Source organism: Lepisosteus platostomus, chromosome 20 (genome assembly GCF_059453375.1).
Source record: "Lepisosteus platostomus isolate fLepPlt1 chromosome 20, fLepPlt1.hap1, whole genome shotgun sequence".
NCBI lineage: Eukaryota > Metazoa > Chordata > Actinopteri > Semionotiformes > Lepisosteidae > Lepisosteus > Lepisosteus platostomus.
Genome location: NC_142630.1, coordinates 14,023,008 through 14,037,882, shown reverse-complemented (window position 1 = coordinate 14,037,882; position 14,875 = coordinate 14,023,008). Strand labels below are relative to the sequence as shown.

Genomic DNA, 14,875 nt, shown 5'->3' with positions numbered 1-14,875 from the left:
GTCCTTCCAGATAAAAAACATAGGATACTGAAATACTCATTGGGCTGCAGTTTAGACCAAGTCTTTATTCCAGAGAGAAAAAAATACACTTATAAAAGTTAATTGCAAGAAAATATTACAACAGTCTTTACAATGCATAAACTGAATGCCGGTGCTCTGCCACTAAGCTAAAAGGTTGTAATGATAACATATGTCTAAAGTAATGCCAGATTACAACAAAATGCCAACACCAGTAAGGTTTAATGTTACCTGTAAATTTTGGTAGTGTCTTGGCCCTAATCTAACTCCTCTATTAGAGGTCTGGTTGACTTATCAGCATTGTTACATACTCTGGTCAGTAGTTCTGGTGTTTTTTGTGCTTCTGCCACTCGTTGTTCAGTAATAAGCCCAGTGGACTCTACCTGCTTGGCTGTAAGAGGCTCATGCCTGCAAACCCTAATGAAAAGCTCTGATGCTTCTTGTTGCTCGGGCCGTGTTGAAATCTCTGCTGTCCAGGTATTCCCAGATGACTGTTCCTCCACCCCCTCCAGCTCAGACTCGCTGTTGTCACTATCTGCAGAGATGATCTCGATTTTCGGCCGGTAGACAGGCTAAAATGATTAAAATTGCTTACTATACAAATAATATTTATAGTTTATAGGTAAAAAGACACTAAAGACTACAGTCAGTGCCTAGGGCCTTCGAAAGTTTTAGGGCCTGCAAAGGTGGGAAACACTAGTGACTAACGAAAAACGGGTTGAAACAACATGCTTGCGATTGACTCTAAGTGCTCCAAATCAATAATCGTACGCTATCCAGCGGCTGTTCTAGAAACTAGAAGTATTGAAGTGATGGCCGCTTGACTTGCTCCATAAATCACATGGTTTAGCATTAGAATAGTTTAAAGTGCATCATGTCAATCGATGTCATTCAATTGGCGTTGACCCCTCTTTTTGCACATTTCAGAGTGAAGGTGCCTAGGGCCTATGAACACCAAAATCCAGCCCTGACAATAGTTTCAAGGGTTTGCTTAGCACCCATTGTTTTCAAGAGATCACATAGAACACAACAACCCAATTCTTGTATTTTTTGTGACTGTAGCCAACACCCCCTAAAACTTCATATAATTTGCTGCATGATGAAAACATGATGCAGTGTTTTCAAATGTATTCCTATTTCAAAAGCAAATACAGTACCTTCTCCAGATAAAACAGGTAAACAGATTTAGCATAATTAAACTGGCAGAATAAAGTTACAAGTCAAGAAAAAACAATTACCTGAGAACTGAAAATGTCTTCAGTGTTGTTTACTTCATCAATGTCTACTTCTTCCAAATCCGGAAGATCCTTCAACAAAACAGCAAAGAAGAAACAAGCAACATTATGCTGTGATTTACTTTTATCACAAAAGAGAATGCAAAAACCTCTTAAACTAAGTTAACCAAAAGAAAATAAAAGAAGGGCCAGAAATGTCCGTTAATAAGATTAATTGAATATACCAAAAGTTACATTAAGTAATCTTTATATACATTTGAACAGGATCTGGAAATTAATCAGATACTTACATCAATACAGATCTTTTGTTGATTATCCAGCTTAATAGTTTCTAATGTGTCTGTGTCTTCAAGCTCTGTTATTAAGGCACCCTGAGTAGCCATTTGACCTCCTGTTTTTTCTGAAACAATAAGGATAAAGAATTAGTAGAATTACTAAGTGTTTGTAAAGTCAGTTGCTACATTTGCAATAGTAAGAAATAAGTTATTAACCACTTAAGGGGTTGCATGTTCTGTGCCCTTTTCAAAGTTCAAGAGAACATGGGTCAGCAACCTACGGCACCGTTATTGTCACACAAAGTGATTTATAACAGCATGTGCAGTGAAAGAATATGCTTGAAAATAATACTGAATATTTATCATGTGTTTTGTGTTACCTGCTGCTGAATGCGCTGAATTAGCCTGCTTGTTTTCTTCCACAGGCTTGTTCAGCTTTGGATCCTCGCTGTCAGTCTCTGTCTGTCCCCGCCTGCCTTGTTGATCTCTTTCAGCAGTTTCATTCAGGAACTCTTCATGGGCTTGCATGCTTTGATCCACAAATGTCTCGATTTTCTCTTGAACAGCAGGACCCTTAGACTCACCAGCAGTGTCCTGCTGACTCTCATCATTGGATATCTGAGGCACACTGTCTCCTATGCCAACATGACATAATCTCCATTATGAACAGTTCTTCTTATACTAAATTAAAACTACATCTCTACAGAATTATGATTCTAGGGTCCTAAAGAACATTCTAAAACACCAAACCTCTTTCCTCCATTTCCTTGAGCTTCTGTTTTTCTCTGGCTCTCTCCCTGATGGCAGCCAGGGCATCGATGCTGTCCTGGATCTTCCTTCTCTCTCTCGTCTCCCACTTCTGTCTCTCCTCCTTCTCTGCCTCCCAGCCTCCTGCTGCCCATGCTTCAGTGCAGGCTCTTGATCAGACACATACAGTACATACATGATTATTTACCCTGGAGCTACTGTATGCTGTACTGTATTAAACTGAAGTGTCTAATACGGTATTTTCAAAGAATTTATAAGATCCTTAATTTTGTGTACATTTTCTTGCTCAGCAAATTATTTTTTTAATTACAAAACAGTTTTGTTTTGTTTTGCTAAGTGGGTTAAGTGACAATGTGTTGCATTGAGAGCAAACTGCATTGCAGTCCTAGATACAATCTGGAGTTTGTAATATGCATATTCTTAGCATTAAAAATGTATTCAAGGGTGTACTCAGCTATGACTCTTATTAGTAGAGTTAAGTTTTGGTTAGAAGAAGCCAGCTTTATGATTTAGCAATCTGTAACTCACGCTGACCACAATCTTTAAAAGCTCCAGGTAAACTATGCATGAGCTGTTGAACACTAAATTGGTTTAGTGGCTAATATACAACATTTACCAATCAAGTTCAAGTGATTCATTTCAGGTGTTGTTTGTCTATACAAAGTGTGCTCCTGTCTACACATCCATAGAGCTAAAATGATACTTTCTATACTACAGATCTATCAGATAAAACCGTTGGATTACATAGTTTTTATTTCAGTAGAAGATTACCATAGAAATGAAAAAGTAGAAAAATGCAAAATTTCTAAACATTGGCAGAGCTGATTTCATTATGGGAGGGCTGTTTATTTTTATATGCACGAAAAGATATTTTGAATTAGTATTCATTCATATACTTAAATTTAATTCAACAGGAGTAAGAGCAACACCTGTCTTTACCTGTCTTTTGAAAACACTGGCCTGTCATCCAAGTATGTAAGCTGCTTCAAGCGTACAATTAATGTTTTCCTGTAGTTGGGTATCTTCTTGGTTACTTCATTACCCATTAGATTTAACACACGCTAAACATAGAAAACAAAAACAACAATTACCTACTGCTAAGAGAAGCCTATATTTTCTTAACAATCTGTATCATGTTTTTCAGAATAGGTTTAGTATAGTTCTGAAATTTTCCATTAAACAATTCAAATTCAGTATAGGCACTGCTTAAATAAGTTTATTATAGCATGATTTGCATACATCATTATAAATTTCTTATACTCTAGAATCACAAATTACTGGGATTTAATATGATAGATTACATTAAACACATTTTGACTGCATAGAAAGTAGCTATTGATAACACAAATTCTTTGGTTATAATCCTGCCTTCTAGAAAATTACTACTTATAATATCAAGATAGGATTGCTCATATTCTTTCTGCATACCATGTTACCTTTACTAGACTTTCAAGAGATTAAAAACAGTTTAATGTGCTTTTAGCTCACCAAGTCAGGCATAATCTCCAAAACATGAATTATGTCTGGATCATTCAGTTTGTTGTGAGACAGATCAAGAACACTGATGCTTGGGCATTCCATCAAGTGCTCGATATCCTGCACCGTCTCCAAGTGATTGTGTGACATCTGGAGAGTATTCAACTCAGAAAGGCAAGCTGTGAAATTAAAAAACAGAGACATAAGTCGTAACATATCATGATACTGTACATCAAAAAGGTGCATGATCAAAAACACATTTTAAAAGACCGATGGACTCACGGGGGTGTCAGACTTATTTCCTGGAGACTGAGTGTTTCACCCAAACACTCAGTTACACAGCTTATTATTTAATTATAATTTTGAAAGTTTCCAACCAGGCTTAAAAGTATTTTATAGGTGGCTCTACTGTTACTGAAGTGTATGTTTGTCAATAAACTAATGTAAAACACTTGAATAAAAAACCTTTATACAGTATGTCTTAGACAATAATTAGGTTAATTGTTGAATTGACTACTCAGGCTGGGCTGGAAAACCAAAGTCACCAGGCCCTGCTCTAGCTAAAGACAGCCAACGATCCATGTGGTTGGAGGGATATAGCATCAGATATAGCATCATAATGCTTTTTGTTTAACTACAAACATTTGATTAATCTTCTTGTTTGTGATAAACATTGCTGTGGCACTTGTGACACACTAGTTCAAGTAGGTACTGTAGCTGCGTCAGCATGCGCAGGCTGCAAAGCAACAAATAAAGGTTTATTCCATACTGAAAAGAGAAGAAAGGAAACACAATGTGACACCCGAAGAAGGCTTCACAGCCAAAACGTTGTGTTTCCTTTCTTTTCTTTTCAGCATGGAATGAACCTTTACTTGTTCCATGTGGCACAGTGTCTGATATCTAAGCCAGAATTGTGTGGATGTACGTGCATCTTCAAGGATTCTTTTCTCATCAAAATGGCATAAAGACAACAAAGCTGACACCTACAGATATTTTCTATAGTCTCAATGTAGTTGTTGCAGACATTGAGGGAGTTGAGTTTTTCAAGGTGCTCCAGGTTTTCCAGTTTGCGGATCAGGTTCTGCTGCAAGAAGAGGCATCGCATCTCAGTCTGTGCTTCCAGGTTCTCAATTTTCTGCAGGCCATTGCACTCCAGCCACAGGCACTTCAAACCAGTGTACTCCTCTAGGTTTTCAATCACTGCAAAACCTGGACGCAAGAACACCAAGAATTACATTTCAGACACAAACCTTAATTCGCAGTTTTGAGGAAGATAACACCTGGAATACACCGAAACATGAAGTTACTGGTAAGTTACGTTTCTTGTAGATATTAAGAATTACTGTACAGATCTGAAGCATAAAAAGCTAAACGGAATAGATTACAGTTGTGCTTTGTCAGGTCTTAAAGTGATTTTTATTCCCAGAACAAGTGGAATATAGGTAGGAATAAACGTCTTCCCACCTATAGCAAAAAGAACCCCCGAGTCTACCTTTATAGTGCAGGTACAGAGTGTCATTCAGGTAAGGAGTCAGGTACAGTCTGTGTTGCTTGCAGTGGTTTCTCAGAAATTGCTTTGTTATTCTGGAACAATAATAATAAAACAAAACAATTACTATTATTTTTTAAATGGCTGTAAAGCTTTTATGGGAGCTGTTTTTTTTTCTTCATTTTCGTTTTGTATGTTCAGTAAGTGGTTTTCACCCCCCAGACCAGCATTAAGCATTAATCTACAGTACACCAGGTATTACTCCTCCGCATCAATCGCGTGTTTTCTTTAGGACGTAGGATACGATTTGAAATGTCAGACAGGACATCTGCAGTCACCTCGGCCCACCGTCCTTTCCTCCCTTCTGCTCTCCTGTCGGGGGGTTGTTGTTGTGCACATCCTCAGCGCTCTTGGCTGCACTTTCTGCACTGCTGGCGTCTCCGTGAGCTGAACAGGCGTCTGCTGGTGAGTAAAAGTGTTTGTTTTTTTTGTATGGGTTGTGATCGGTTGCTACTCTGCAACAGCTTGTGAGAATATTAGCTTTTCTCAGAAGGCAGGACGATTTGTCCCGTCTTAATCATCAGCCTAGGAGTGTTTTCGGTTCAGCTCCGCACTGAAGCAATCGGGGTTAGGCAGCTCATGCGAGTGGTTTGTGCTCTTTTACCTGGTCTGACGGTCGCTAACATGCCTGTCTGCAGATCGTCTGCATCCCCAGCTCGCAGTGACTGGTTATCAAGTGTGGCTTCACGCTCGGCAGAGTCCGGTTGCTCTGGGTGCATGTTTGGTCCTTTGAGACATACAGTACTAATCATCATCTTTATTTTATTGAACATTAACATGAATTGACATGACAGTGGGGCGGCAGGGTGACGCAGTGGTCAGCACTGTTGCCGCACAGCGCTGGGGCCCTGGGTTCAATTCCTGGGGTGCTGTCTGCATGGGGTTTGTATGTTCTCTCCTTGTTTGTGTGGGTTTCCTCCCACAATCCAAAAAACATACTGATAGGTAAATTGACTTCCTGGAAATCTGGCCCTGAACATGACATGACGCATCATCTGAAGACAATTTCCAACCGAAGGCAAATGCGATAAGAGACAGAAACTGTAAACTCAATGGCAGCAATGTAAACAAGATTGAAAACTAGCTTAAAACTACACAATGCGTCTGAAAATGCCGACTGCCACACGATTTCCTAGTCAAAAACGACTTTAGGTCCCAGCAAACAGCTTAATCACAGTAGTAAATGATGTATTGGTGTGAAGCATTACTACAGTACGTGAATACTACAAACGGACATTGAAAATGTAGCAATTTAAGACACAGCGCTTTTCATGCGTAGATCACTACAGTTCAAATTATATTTTATGGCAACTTCAGTAACTAGAATAATGTGGCTTATTTGTCTGTCAATTGTTTCCCTGCCAGGCCGAAACACTACAACTATTCAGCCAAATACCGTGTTAAAAACTGAAGACGCGTATACAGTGTAAGTAATCTGAGACACCTTTTCCAATTTTTTCTAGCTTCTATCAATTTAATCTTTTCTCCAAATAAGATTCACAGCACTTACCTTACTTCTGTGTTTTTCTTTTTTAAAAAGTTTTTTATTTTTGGTGACCACAATCAATAACTGCCCCACAACACGGATAAGACGCTTCGCAGTGGTTACCATAGGAACGAAGTTGCCATTCTGATTGGACAACACACCTGCCTATCTTCTTCATGTCGCCCCCCTGTAAGTTTTAGCTCTGGTGATTGGCTAGTGTCCTAGTGTTTTTTTACCGGCTCTTCTCCGACTCTGATTGGTGAGGGAATAAGGGGAATGGGAGCTTTGCCGAATCACACTGTTTGGTTGGTGGAAATTGAGAAATGATGGGCGGGCTTTCAGATATCTCTCTTTTCATTGGTTAACATCAAGGTCGATTTTAAATTCTTCCCAATGATTGCTCTGTATGGTTGTCAATCACCGTTTTCCCCCCCTTGCCCCTCAGAATGGGCGGGCTCAATTTCTCCCAGACAGCCACTGGAAGCAGCTGTGCACCGTGACGGCGTTGAGAAAAAACGTCAGTTGGGAGAGATGGTGAAGTTTGGTGTCTGGGGCAATACACTCTGAACAACACACGGCTAAGAGAAGAGCGACTGAATCTGGGTGTCGTGTTTTTCCGAAGCAGCAGTGACGAGGAGCCGCGACGATGAATTAAGGAAGTGAGTTTACTTCGCGTGTTTTTTAGCGATCGTGGTGCGATTGCCGCTGGAGAGAGTTAGACCGCTGAGACGGGGGTCTGGGGTAAACACCGAGGCCTGTAGGTTCTGCAGCTGGCCGGGACTCGAAGGAGGACGTCTGCCTGTTAAGCACAAGCCCTTTAGCTCTTTACAAGTCACTCTATTGTAAAACGACTTGTCTTAACGACGCAAGATTGAGTGTCCCTGCCTGCCCATTTCCAGGTCGTGTGCGTTGCTGTGGTGGGGTAGCGTCGTCTGCGGGGCCACATCTCAAGAGATTTGCTTAACTTGAATTTGCATGGCAGCACACTTTGTTTTTCGGTGTTTACTGTTTAAAGAAAAAAAAAACAGAGGCCCAGGGAGCCCAGTGTTTGCTTTAAAATGCTCCACTTCTCGAGTATAAACAGCATCCTCAGTCATGACCTGTGACGAGCGGTGGACGTACACAACTTTGTACTCCGTGCGTTGGTGTCCTGGGAATCGGGCTCTTCTCGGTTTGTTACATCAATAAGCTAACGGAGGATGAAACCGATTTGCACTTAATATGGAAATGCATAGAGAAATTTGGGTAGCCGTATGCAGGCCTCCATAAACACGGAGTTGTAGCCTTGGGCTTGTCTGGATTGCAACAGGCTGATGGGGGGAAAGTAGGCTGTTCGGCTGGCTTGTTCATCTATTTTAGGAGCCTAATGAAAACTGCAGCATGGGGAGGTTGCCGAATGCAGTGATTTTAAAAAGAAATTCCGGGCCTTCGCTTTTCAGATGAGCTTTGCTGTGGTCCCCCACTGGTTTTCAGGCGACGGGACCAGATGTTGTATGTGTGCAGCAGTTGCCTCTTAATTACAGTGTGAGATCTGGGCACCCAGAGTTTGTTCTGCAGTGGGTCGGTCTGTGTGCTTTTTATCTGCAAGTTCCGAAGCCGTGGTGTGATATCTGCTGCTCGTTTATTGCTGCGCGTCAGTGCTTCAAATGGAGAAGCGGGTGATTATAATTTGAGCTGTTTGGAGCGCCATTTGAGAAATTCGGTGCCCTGCGGTTGCACGCAAGTGGTACAGCCAGAGACTGGGAGGGAGAAGCGCGGTCTGTTGACCCAGTAACACCATGGTTAAATTACACGATACGATGTGTTTTTATATACGAAATTATATCGCTAACGCTGTGGTGAAAAGGGGTCTTTAAGCGCGTTTGAAAGATTAGTGACTCCACGGACATTGTGCTCCATTGGCGAAAGCTCATCTCTAATCGTGTAGAGCCCGATCGATTAAGACGATTAAGAAGGCCTGAATAGGCACATATCGTAAAGTTTAAACCCCTAAAGTAGTCTGGTGTCAGTCCATTCAGTGCCTTAGAGGTGGTCAGGAGAACCTTAAAGACCACTTCAAGTTTCGCTTTGAACAGTGCAGTTTGCGAAAGATATGAGTTATGTGTGCATGCAGAATGCTTTTAGTTGGCATGTGATCCACAGATGACATACTGAAGCCTGTTTAAAAGTTCATTTAGTACCTTTAAAAATATACCATTAAATCAATTTATCAATCAATCACAATATTCTAGTTTTGAGGCAATAAAGGCAAGTTCAGTATTTCTGTATTGGATAGTTGGAGCAAGGGTCTTAAAATATGAGGTGGAAGAAGTTGCAAGGATACCTCTACTTGTTGTGCTTTTCAAATGACAACATGGGGTCTAAAAGAGTAGTTTTCAACTTCCATTCAGGGACTGATTTTGAAGCCATCAGCTTCATTGCCGTCAACAGCACAGAAGGTATGATCGGGGAAATACCTGGCTCACGGGTACAATCACAGGGCTCTTCACTTGGGATCTGAGCCTACAGTTTTTCCAGTTACAAGTCCAGAAACCTGAACACTGCGTCACACTACTGCCTGCAAGAATATTAAGTCAATCAAGAGTCGGAAAACATGAACTAATTGTTAAGTCTTAAGAAGTGCAGATTGTTTCAGCAGTGGAAGAAGCAGAGTTTGTATTTGAACTTGCCTCTTCCAGGCAAAAAAAAACCCCAAAACCTTCTGCTGGGGTTAAGGATGTGAAGATATCCTTGCTGTACTGGATTATTCTGTTTTGTATTTAACCCCATCAGTAAAGGGAATGAGTTTTTAAGATAAGGTAAGAACAGATATCTTTAACCGATTAGTTAATGTGTATAGCGGTTTCTATAATGCTGTTATTAACACCCAGATAATGACTTGTCAAATTCCAGAGCTGGATCATCAAAAGATAAAGCAAATTCTTATCTTGACAAATATTATTAACGAAGTCGCTTTGCCTTGTATGCATAAAAACAAGCATCACACCAAAAATGCTTTTGAAAATTGAAGCGTGAAACAGTTTTGTGCTGTTTGTCTTGCTTTCTGCGGGAAGGTGTGTCTGCAGCTCTTTCACACAGCTGTAGCGTATCCTTGATCCTGTTCCTCCTGTTATGTGAATGTGGCGAATTAGTAATCCAGTCCTTGGCCTGTTCTGTTTGCTTTTGTTTTTACCTCAATCCCGCCTTTACTCAGATGAGCTTTGATTTGGTACCTTGGGATATTTCACAGAGAAAAAAGAACTGGTGATAGAGTGTGAGGTGAGTATAGTTTACCCTGCAGCTTTTGTTCTGCCATGCTTTATTATCTTGGAATAAAAATGTGGAATAAAAGGTGTATTTGTATCATAGTATGTTGCCTTCTTGAATTTCTTCCTCCGAAAGCTTTTTGGTAGAGGATTGATTAATAATGTTAAGCTTTTTGCATTGAAACAAATAAACCACATGAAATGCGCATTCTGTTGAGGTGTGAAATTCTGCACCCTGTAAATGTTTTGCTCCCTTCCATGCTGGCATTGTAATTAGGTCCCATAAACAGTGCATATGTGCTCAAAAGGACCACCCACAGTGTCCCATCAGTAGAAAACCATGCTGTCTGTGTCAGTGCATCTTCTTTCTTTTTTGCAGTGGGCAGTCCGGCTGTGTAAAATCTTGCTAAAAGCAGCTGAAATGCCTGCAGGTTAAGGGTAGATCCTGGTCACTCTCATAGGGCTGTATGCGCTATTTGTATAGTAGACCAAATGCCTGGATACAGGACTTTTATCTCCCCCAGGTTGTGAGCTAATGTCTGTATTATGGTGTTATCTGCACTCTGAAAAGTTCTCATGGCAGTGTAATGTTGACATAAGTGACCAGACCCCCACTCATGTTAGAACTGTATCTCACATTAGACTTGAGGACATTTCATTCATCAGGGATCCTTGCAGTTTTGAGGCACTGCCGGTGTCCATCTGGGCTGCAGGTCACATCTTGAACACAAAATCCATTAATGGTTGAAGAGCAGAGCAGCCCTCTACAGAAGAGTCAGCCTCCAATCCAGCACTGTGCTAGCCCTGAGTAGCAAACCTGCTTCTGCGTGGGTTGGGGCTCAGGTGAGGACGTCCTCAGGCAGAGACCACTGTTCAAACTCAGCCTTATAAAGAGAGATGTCTGCTTGTATGCAGTATATGGAGCCTTGTCGACGCCTGGAGCCTGTGGTGAAATGCAAAAAATATATTTGGGGATCATTCGGTCTCACTGGCCTGTGTGTGATAAAATCTGTTCTGTAAGCTTGCAAAGGGATGGAAATGAAAAAGGCTCAGGGTATGGCGTGTTGCCTTTAAAGTGCTTCCAAACAGGAAAAGATCTGGCCTAGATTTGTCTTGTCCTTTTTTTTTAAATTGTGTGCTGTGCTGCAGGCGTGTAATAATAGTGAATGTTCTGAAGACGGCGGCTGAGCTTTGCTTCCATCTCGAGCAGTGGAACAGATTTTAAACAACTTTCTCTCCCTCACCCATTTTTTTTAAAACAATTGATTGGGGCTTCCTTTCTTTGATCGTTCAGAAAGCCCTTATTTAGTTTAACTTACGTCAATGGTTTTCTGCAAGCTTTACCCCCATACTGTTACAGACGATGACAAATTCTTTTTGTCCGATATTTTCGATACTGCCCGAGAAACAAAAGGCCCAAAAGATTGTTTTACCTCATGCATCGTGTTACGGCAGAGCTGCTGCATATTAAACTTGTCATCCCTATGGTTTCAGGTGTGGGAGGAGAGCGGCCAGTTCAATGAGTCATCCTTTTCTCCCCTGTTTGGAAATGGAATCCCTGATGCACGCAGAGCTGCAGGACTGAACGGCACGCCGCACCCTCCAAGATGGAGAAGAAACGCAGAAAGAAATGAGAAAAGAACTGAGCCTTTCAACTAGGCCTCTTTAGCATGGACCATGCAACAAACACTTGACCTGTTCCCATCGTTCTGTTATTTATCTTTTCTTTTGGATTGCGCTTAAGTGCGGTGCGTAGCTCCCTTATGGGAGGGATGAACTGAGGCCTGCACAGGGCCTTTTGGGAATACATAGCGCGGTGTGAAACGCCTTGGGGACCATGAAGCTCACCGCTGTCTGGCTTTCGGTGCTGTTGGTCCTGCTGTGTGGGAGGAGGCCCCTGGGGACGTGGCCAGGGAGCGCTGCGACCTCACTTGAAGGGCTCCTGTGCCCCAACTGCTCCCACCTCACCCTCAAAGTGGAGTTCTCCTCCACGGTGGTGGAACACGGTAGGTTGAGCTTGAGATGGGAGCTCCGTGGTGTTGCGCTTTTTGAACGTTTCACCACGCCGCTGGGGCACCGTGCCATTAAAAGCGACCTGAAGGAGATGTGAATTGAGTTACTGCAGTGATTGTCATGTTCTTGCTGCACCATGAGCTGATGTGCGTTTAACCAATTTTTAAACTTCATTGAATCTCATTAGTGAAGGTTCGAATTGTTTTCTCACAATGAAATGTGGAATATCCGTAGCTAAATGGTGTCCAAAAACGTTGCTTCCCAGGTGGTAACGCATACGACTGCTTTGTCCAAGCCATCTTATCTCAGTTTTTCCTATTTTTTGTGATGAATGTAAATCATACAAAATCTGTAGTGTTTTTTTGTGTGAATTTGGCCATTTTTTGGATATTTTGGATTTTTGGATAAGACACAAAACAGTTAAACTCGCAGTTAACATATATGGTGTAGAATGTGATAAATGGTATTCTAACCAGTGTTTAATCTCATTTGTGAAGGTATTCACCAAAACTGTTGAAATAACATGTAAATATCATTTCTTCTTGTTTTGGGGATTACATGCATGGTGATATGTTGAGTTAAAGTGAAAATGTTGATCCACTTTGTAACGGCAATGATCTGTCTACCATCACTGTTTCTGGGTTTTTAAAGTTCCTAAAATGCACACAATGTGCTGTGGGACTTGAGAACTGTTACCAAAAACAGCACCTGATAATGTCACCATATAATGTGCAAAACTCCAATAATCTGCTATTTTTAACCATACACTTATACATCTGCTAAGGATAAACAAGTTGACTGTTTGCCTACCAGATAGTGGAGTGAGTCAAGCAATATGGTATGTGTGGACTTTAATCTTTATAGTCAGCTTTACTCCATTATAGGAGGAGATAATGATATTTATGGCCCTGTTCTTGAAATTTGTTTTTATTTTAAAAGGCCTTTTATTTAGGAACAAATACATTCTGTGTCTCAGCAGCTGGGCCACTTTGCAAACTAAAACCCAAGGAATGTCCTCAGGTAGAACTCAAATTAACGGTTTCTGAATTGTGACGGCTAATTCCAAGTTGGTGCTCTTGTCAAACCTTCCGGGAAATAAAAACATCTGTATTTTTCTGCCCTACACGCAGCAAGGATAGATCTGCAAAGCAAACCTCTGGAACCCCAACACAAAAGCATTTCTTTTCAGTCCTGGCTGTGCTCACTGCACACCCCTGGCATTTGTACAGTAAGTCAGTGGTGTTGATCTGGGACTGGAGCTCGGAGCCTTCTCTGGAGCTGCAGTCCTGTATCGGGTTCAGGTCCCTGCAAGAGGCAGGATTCACTGGCTGGCGTCCCAGAGTGCCGGAATCGCACCGCCTTTTCCTTAAAGGGCCACAGTCCTAGCTACAGTAGCTGTCAATTTTGTCTGTGCCAGAAGAAAACATGATATTTATAGCTGGAATGTCTGCCTGATTGTTTGCTGTGAATACGGGCTTTGTGCTTCACCGAATGGTGCATTGTGAACCCTTTGAGAGAGCTGGGCAGATACAGTACAGGTCAGGGGTGGTCAGCCTTGGTGCTTTCGTTGCGAGTCATTTACTCCAGCTACTTCTTTATTGTTAAAGTGATATTCTGCATTTTACTTGAGCAATTAAGGATTGGTTCTGTAATTTATTGGGAGTTTCAAAGTACAGTAATGGAATGGGAGTACCAAGGCTGAATACAGTTAGTTCCCCATCTTGGCCAGGTGACCCTAGTGCCTGCCACCTGACCTCTGGTACTTAATAAAATATTTGGTTAATTCTGCCTTCTTCATTAATCTCTGGTCATACAACTTGTGGTTTGTAAGTTACTTATTCATTTGTAAATTGTCATTTTCAGGAGATACAGCAATTCATCAATGAGTTAGTTCAAGTAGGTAGCCGCATCAGCATGCGTAGGCTGCAAAGGAACGAGTAAAGATTTATTTCATGGTGAAACAATAGAAAGGAAACAACATGTCAGCTGTGGAGCCTTCTTCAGGTATCAATTCATAGTGTCTGGTTAGTAAATTCCCCAAATTAAACTGGACCTGTTAAATCTGACGCTCTGCTGGAACAAAAACCAGTAGACACAAGTTTGAGGTCTCCAGGGAGATGTGCTGGCAATTCCTTGTACAGAACCTTTGTTTTGCTGTGATGTTTTTGTGCCATCTTTTAACAGCATAACCCGTATGTTAAGTTGTACCCTTTTTGAAAATGTAAAAGGTCCAGTATATCAGGTCTGAGAGGTATGCATTCATCCTTAGCTTTCAAGAAGGGTGTGTTTAGGAAAACTGGGTCCTGAATGAACAGTTTGTTTCACCTCATACAGTTCTCACATGGGTTGTTCCCAGTCTTTAGTGGGAAGTCCCTTTTCTGCTTCTTAGAACTCCTGACTCCACACTTGTGGTCTGTAGTCCAGTGCAGTTTTTTTTTGTCCTGCTAGAGAATCTTTTGAATGGATTTTGCAAGTGGCACGAAGAGTAAATGTTGTTCTCTGCGTTGTCTTAGAATACATAGTGGCCTTCAATGGGTACTTCACTGCCAAAGCCAGGAGCCAGTTCATCTCGAGCGCGCTGAAGGGCTCGAAGGCTGTGGGCTGGCGGATCGTGCTGCGGGACAACCCGGCCAGCGACTTCCCGAGCGATTTCGAGGTGGTGCAGATCCGGCAGTCCGCCCAGGACGGGGTGCTCACGCTTCAGGACCACCCCTACATCAAGCGAGTCACCCCCCAGCGCAAGGTGTTCCGCAGCCTCAAGTTCACCCACTGTGAGTGACCCCCCCCACTCTCTCTCGTCAACCTTTCGT

At 41.8% G+C, this 14,875-nt stretch overlaps 2 protein-coding genes across 4 annotated transcripts in view; one reads left to right on the top strand and one right to left on the bottom strand.

Annotated features, from left to right (window-relative positions):
• Nucleotides 1-33: 33 nt before the first annotated feature.
• On the bottom strand, nt 34-6,943 carry dnaaf1 (dynein axonemal assembly factor 1). Its single transcript, XM_088613522.1, has 12 exons — nt 6,832-6,943; nt 5,926-6,048; nt 5,600-5,720; nt 5,265-5,356; nt 4,760-4,981; nt 3,785-3,951; nt 3,236-3,357; nt 2,279-2,445; nt 1,909-2,163; nt 1,544-1,653; nt 1,257-1,325; nt 34-590 (listed from the first exon to the last, which is right to left on the bottom strand). Exons 2-12 carry the CDS (start codon nt 6,038-6,040, stop codon nt 276-278), a joined length of 1,755 nt encoding a protein of 584 aa, XP_088469648.1. The 5' UTR covers nt 6,041-6,048; nt 6,832-6,943; the 3' UTR covers nt 34-275.
• The window catches only part of mbtps1 (membrane-bound transcription factor peptidase, site 1), a 23,160-nt gene continuing 15,186 nt past the window's right edge, over nt 6,902-14,875 (top strand). The window contains exons 1-4 of one of the 3 annotated variants that reach the window (XM_088613519.1): nt 6,902-6,996; nt 7,253-7,466; nt 11,547-12,058; nt 14,579-14,836. In XM_088613519.1, coding sequence (XP_088469645.1) covers nt 11,890-12,058; nt 14,579-14,836 — 427 coding nt within the window. In that variant the 5' untranslated portion in view covers nt 6,902-6,996; nt 7,253-7,466; nt 11,547-11,889. Of the gene's footprint in view, nt 6,997-7,252; nt 7,467-10,702; nt 10,896-11,546; nt 12,059-14,578; nt 14,837-14,875 lie in introns of those variants that run through there. The other 2 variants (XM_088613521.1, XM_088613520.1) reach the window with 2 other exon arrangements.

Excerpts from the sequence above, each read along its gene's own strand:
- dnaaf1 (XM_088613522.1), bottom strand. The coding sequence starts at position 6,040 with ATGCACCCAGAGCAACCGGACTCTGCCGAGCGTGAAGCCACACTTGAT. Across the intron at positions 2,446-3,235 it reads CCAGTGTTTTCAAAAGACAG|AGCCTGCACTGAAGCATGGG; the intron begins GTAAAGACAGGT and ends TGTCTGATCAAG. Across the intron at positions 591-1,256 it reads AAGACATTTTCAGTTCTCAG|CCTGTCTACCGGCCGAAAAT; the intron begins GTAATTGTTTTT and ends TAATCATTTTAG.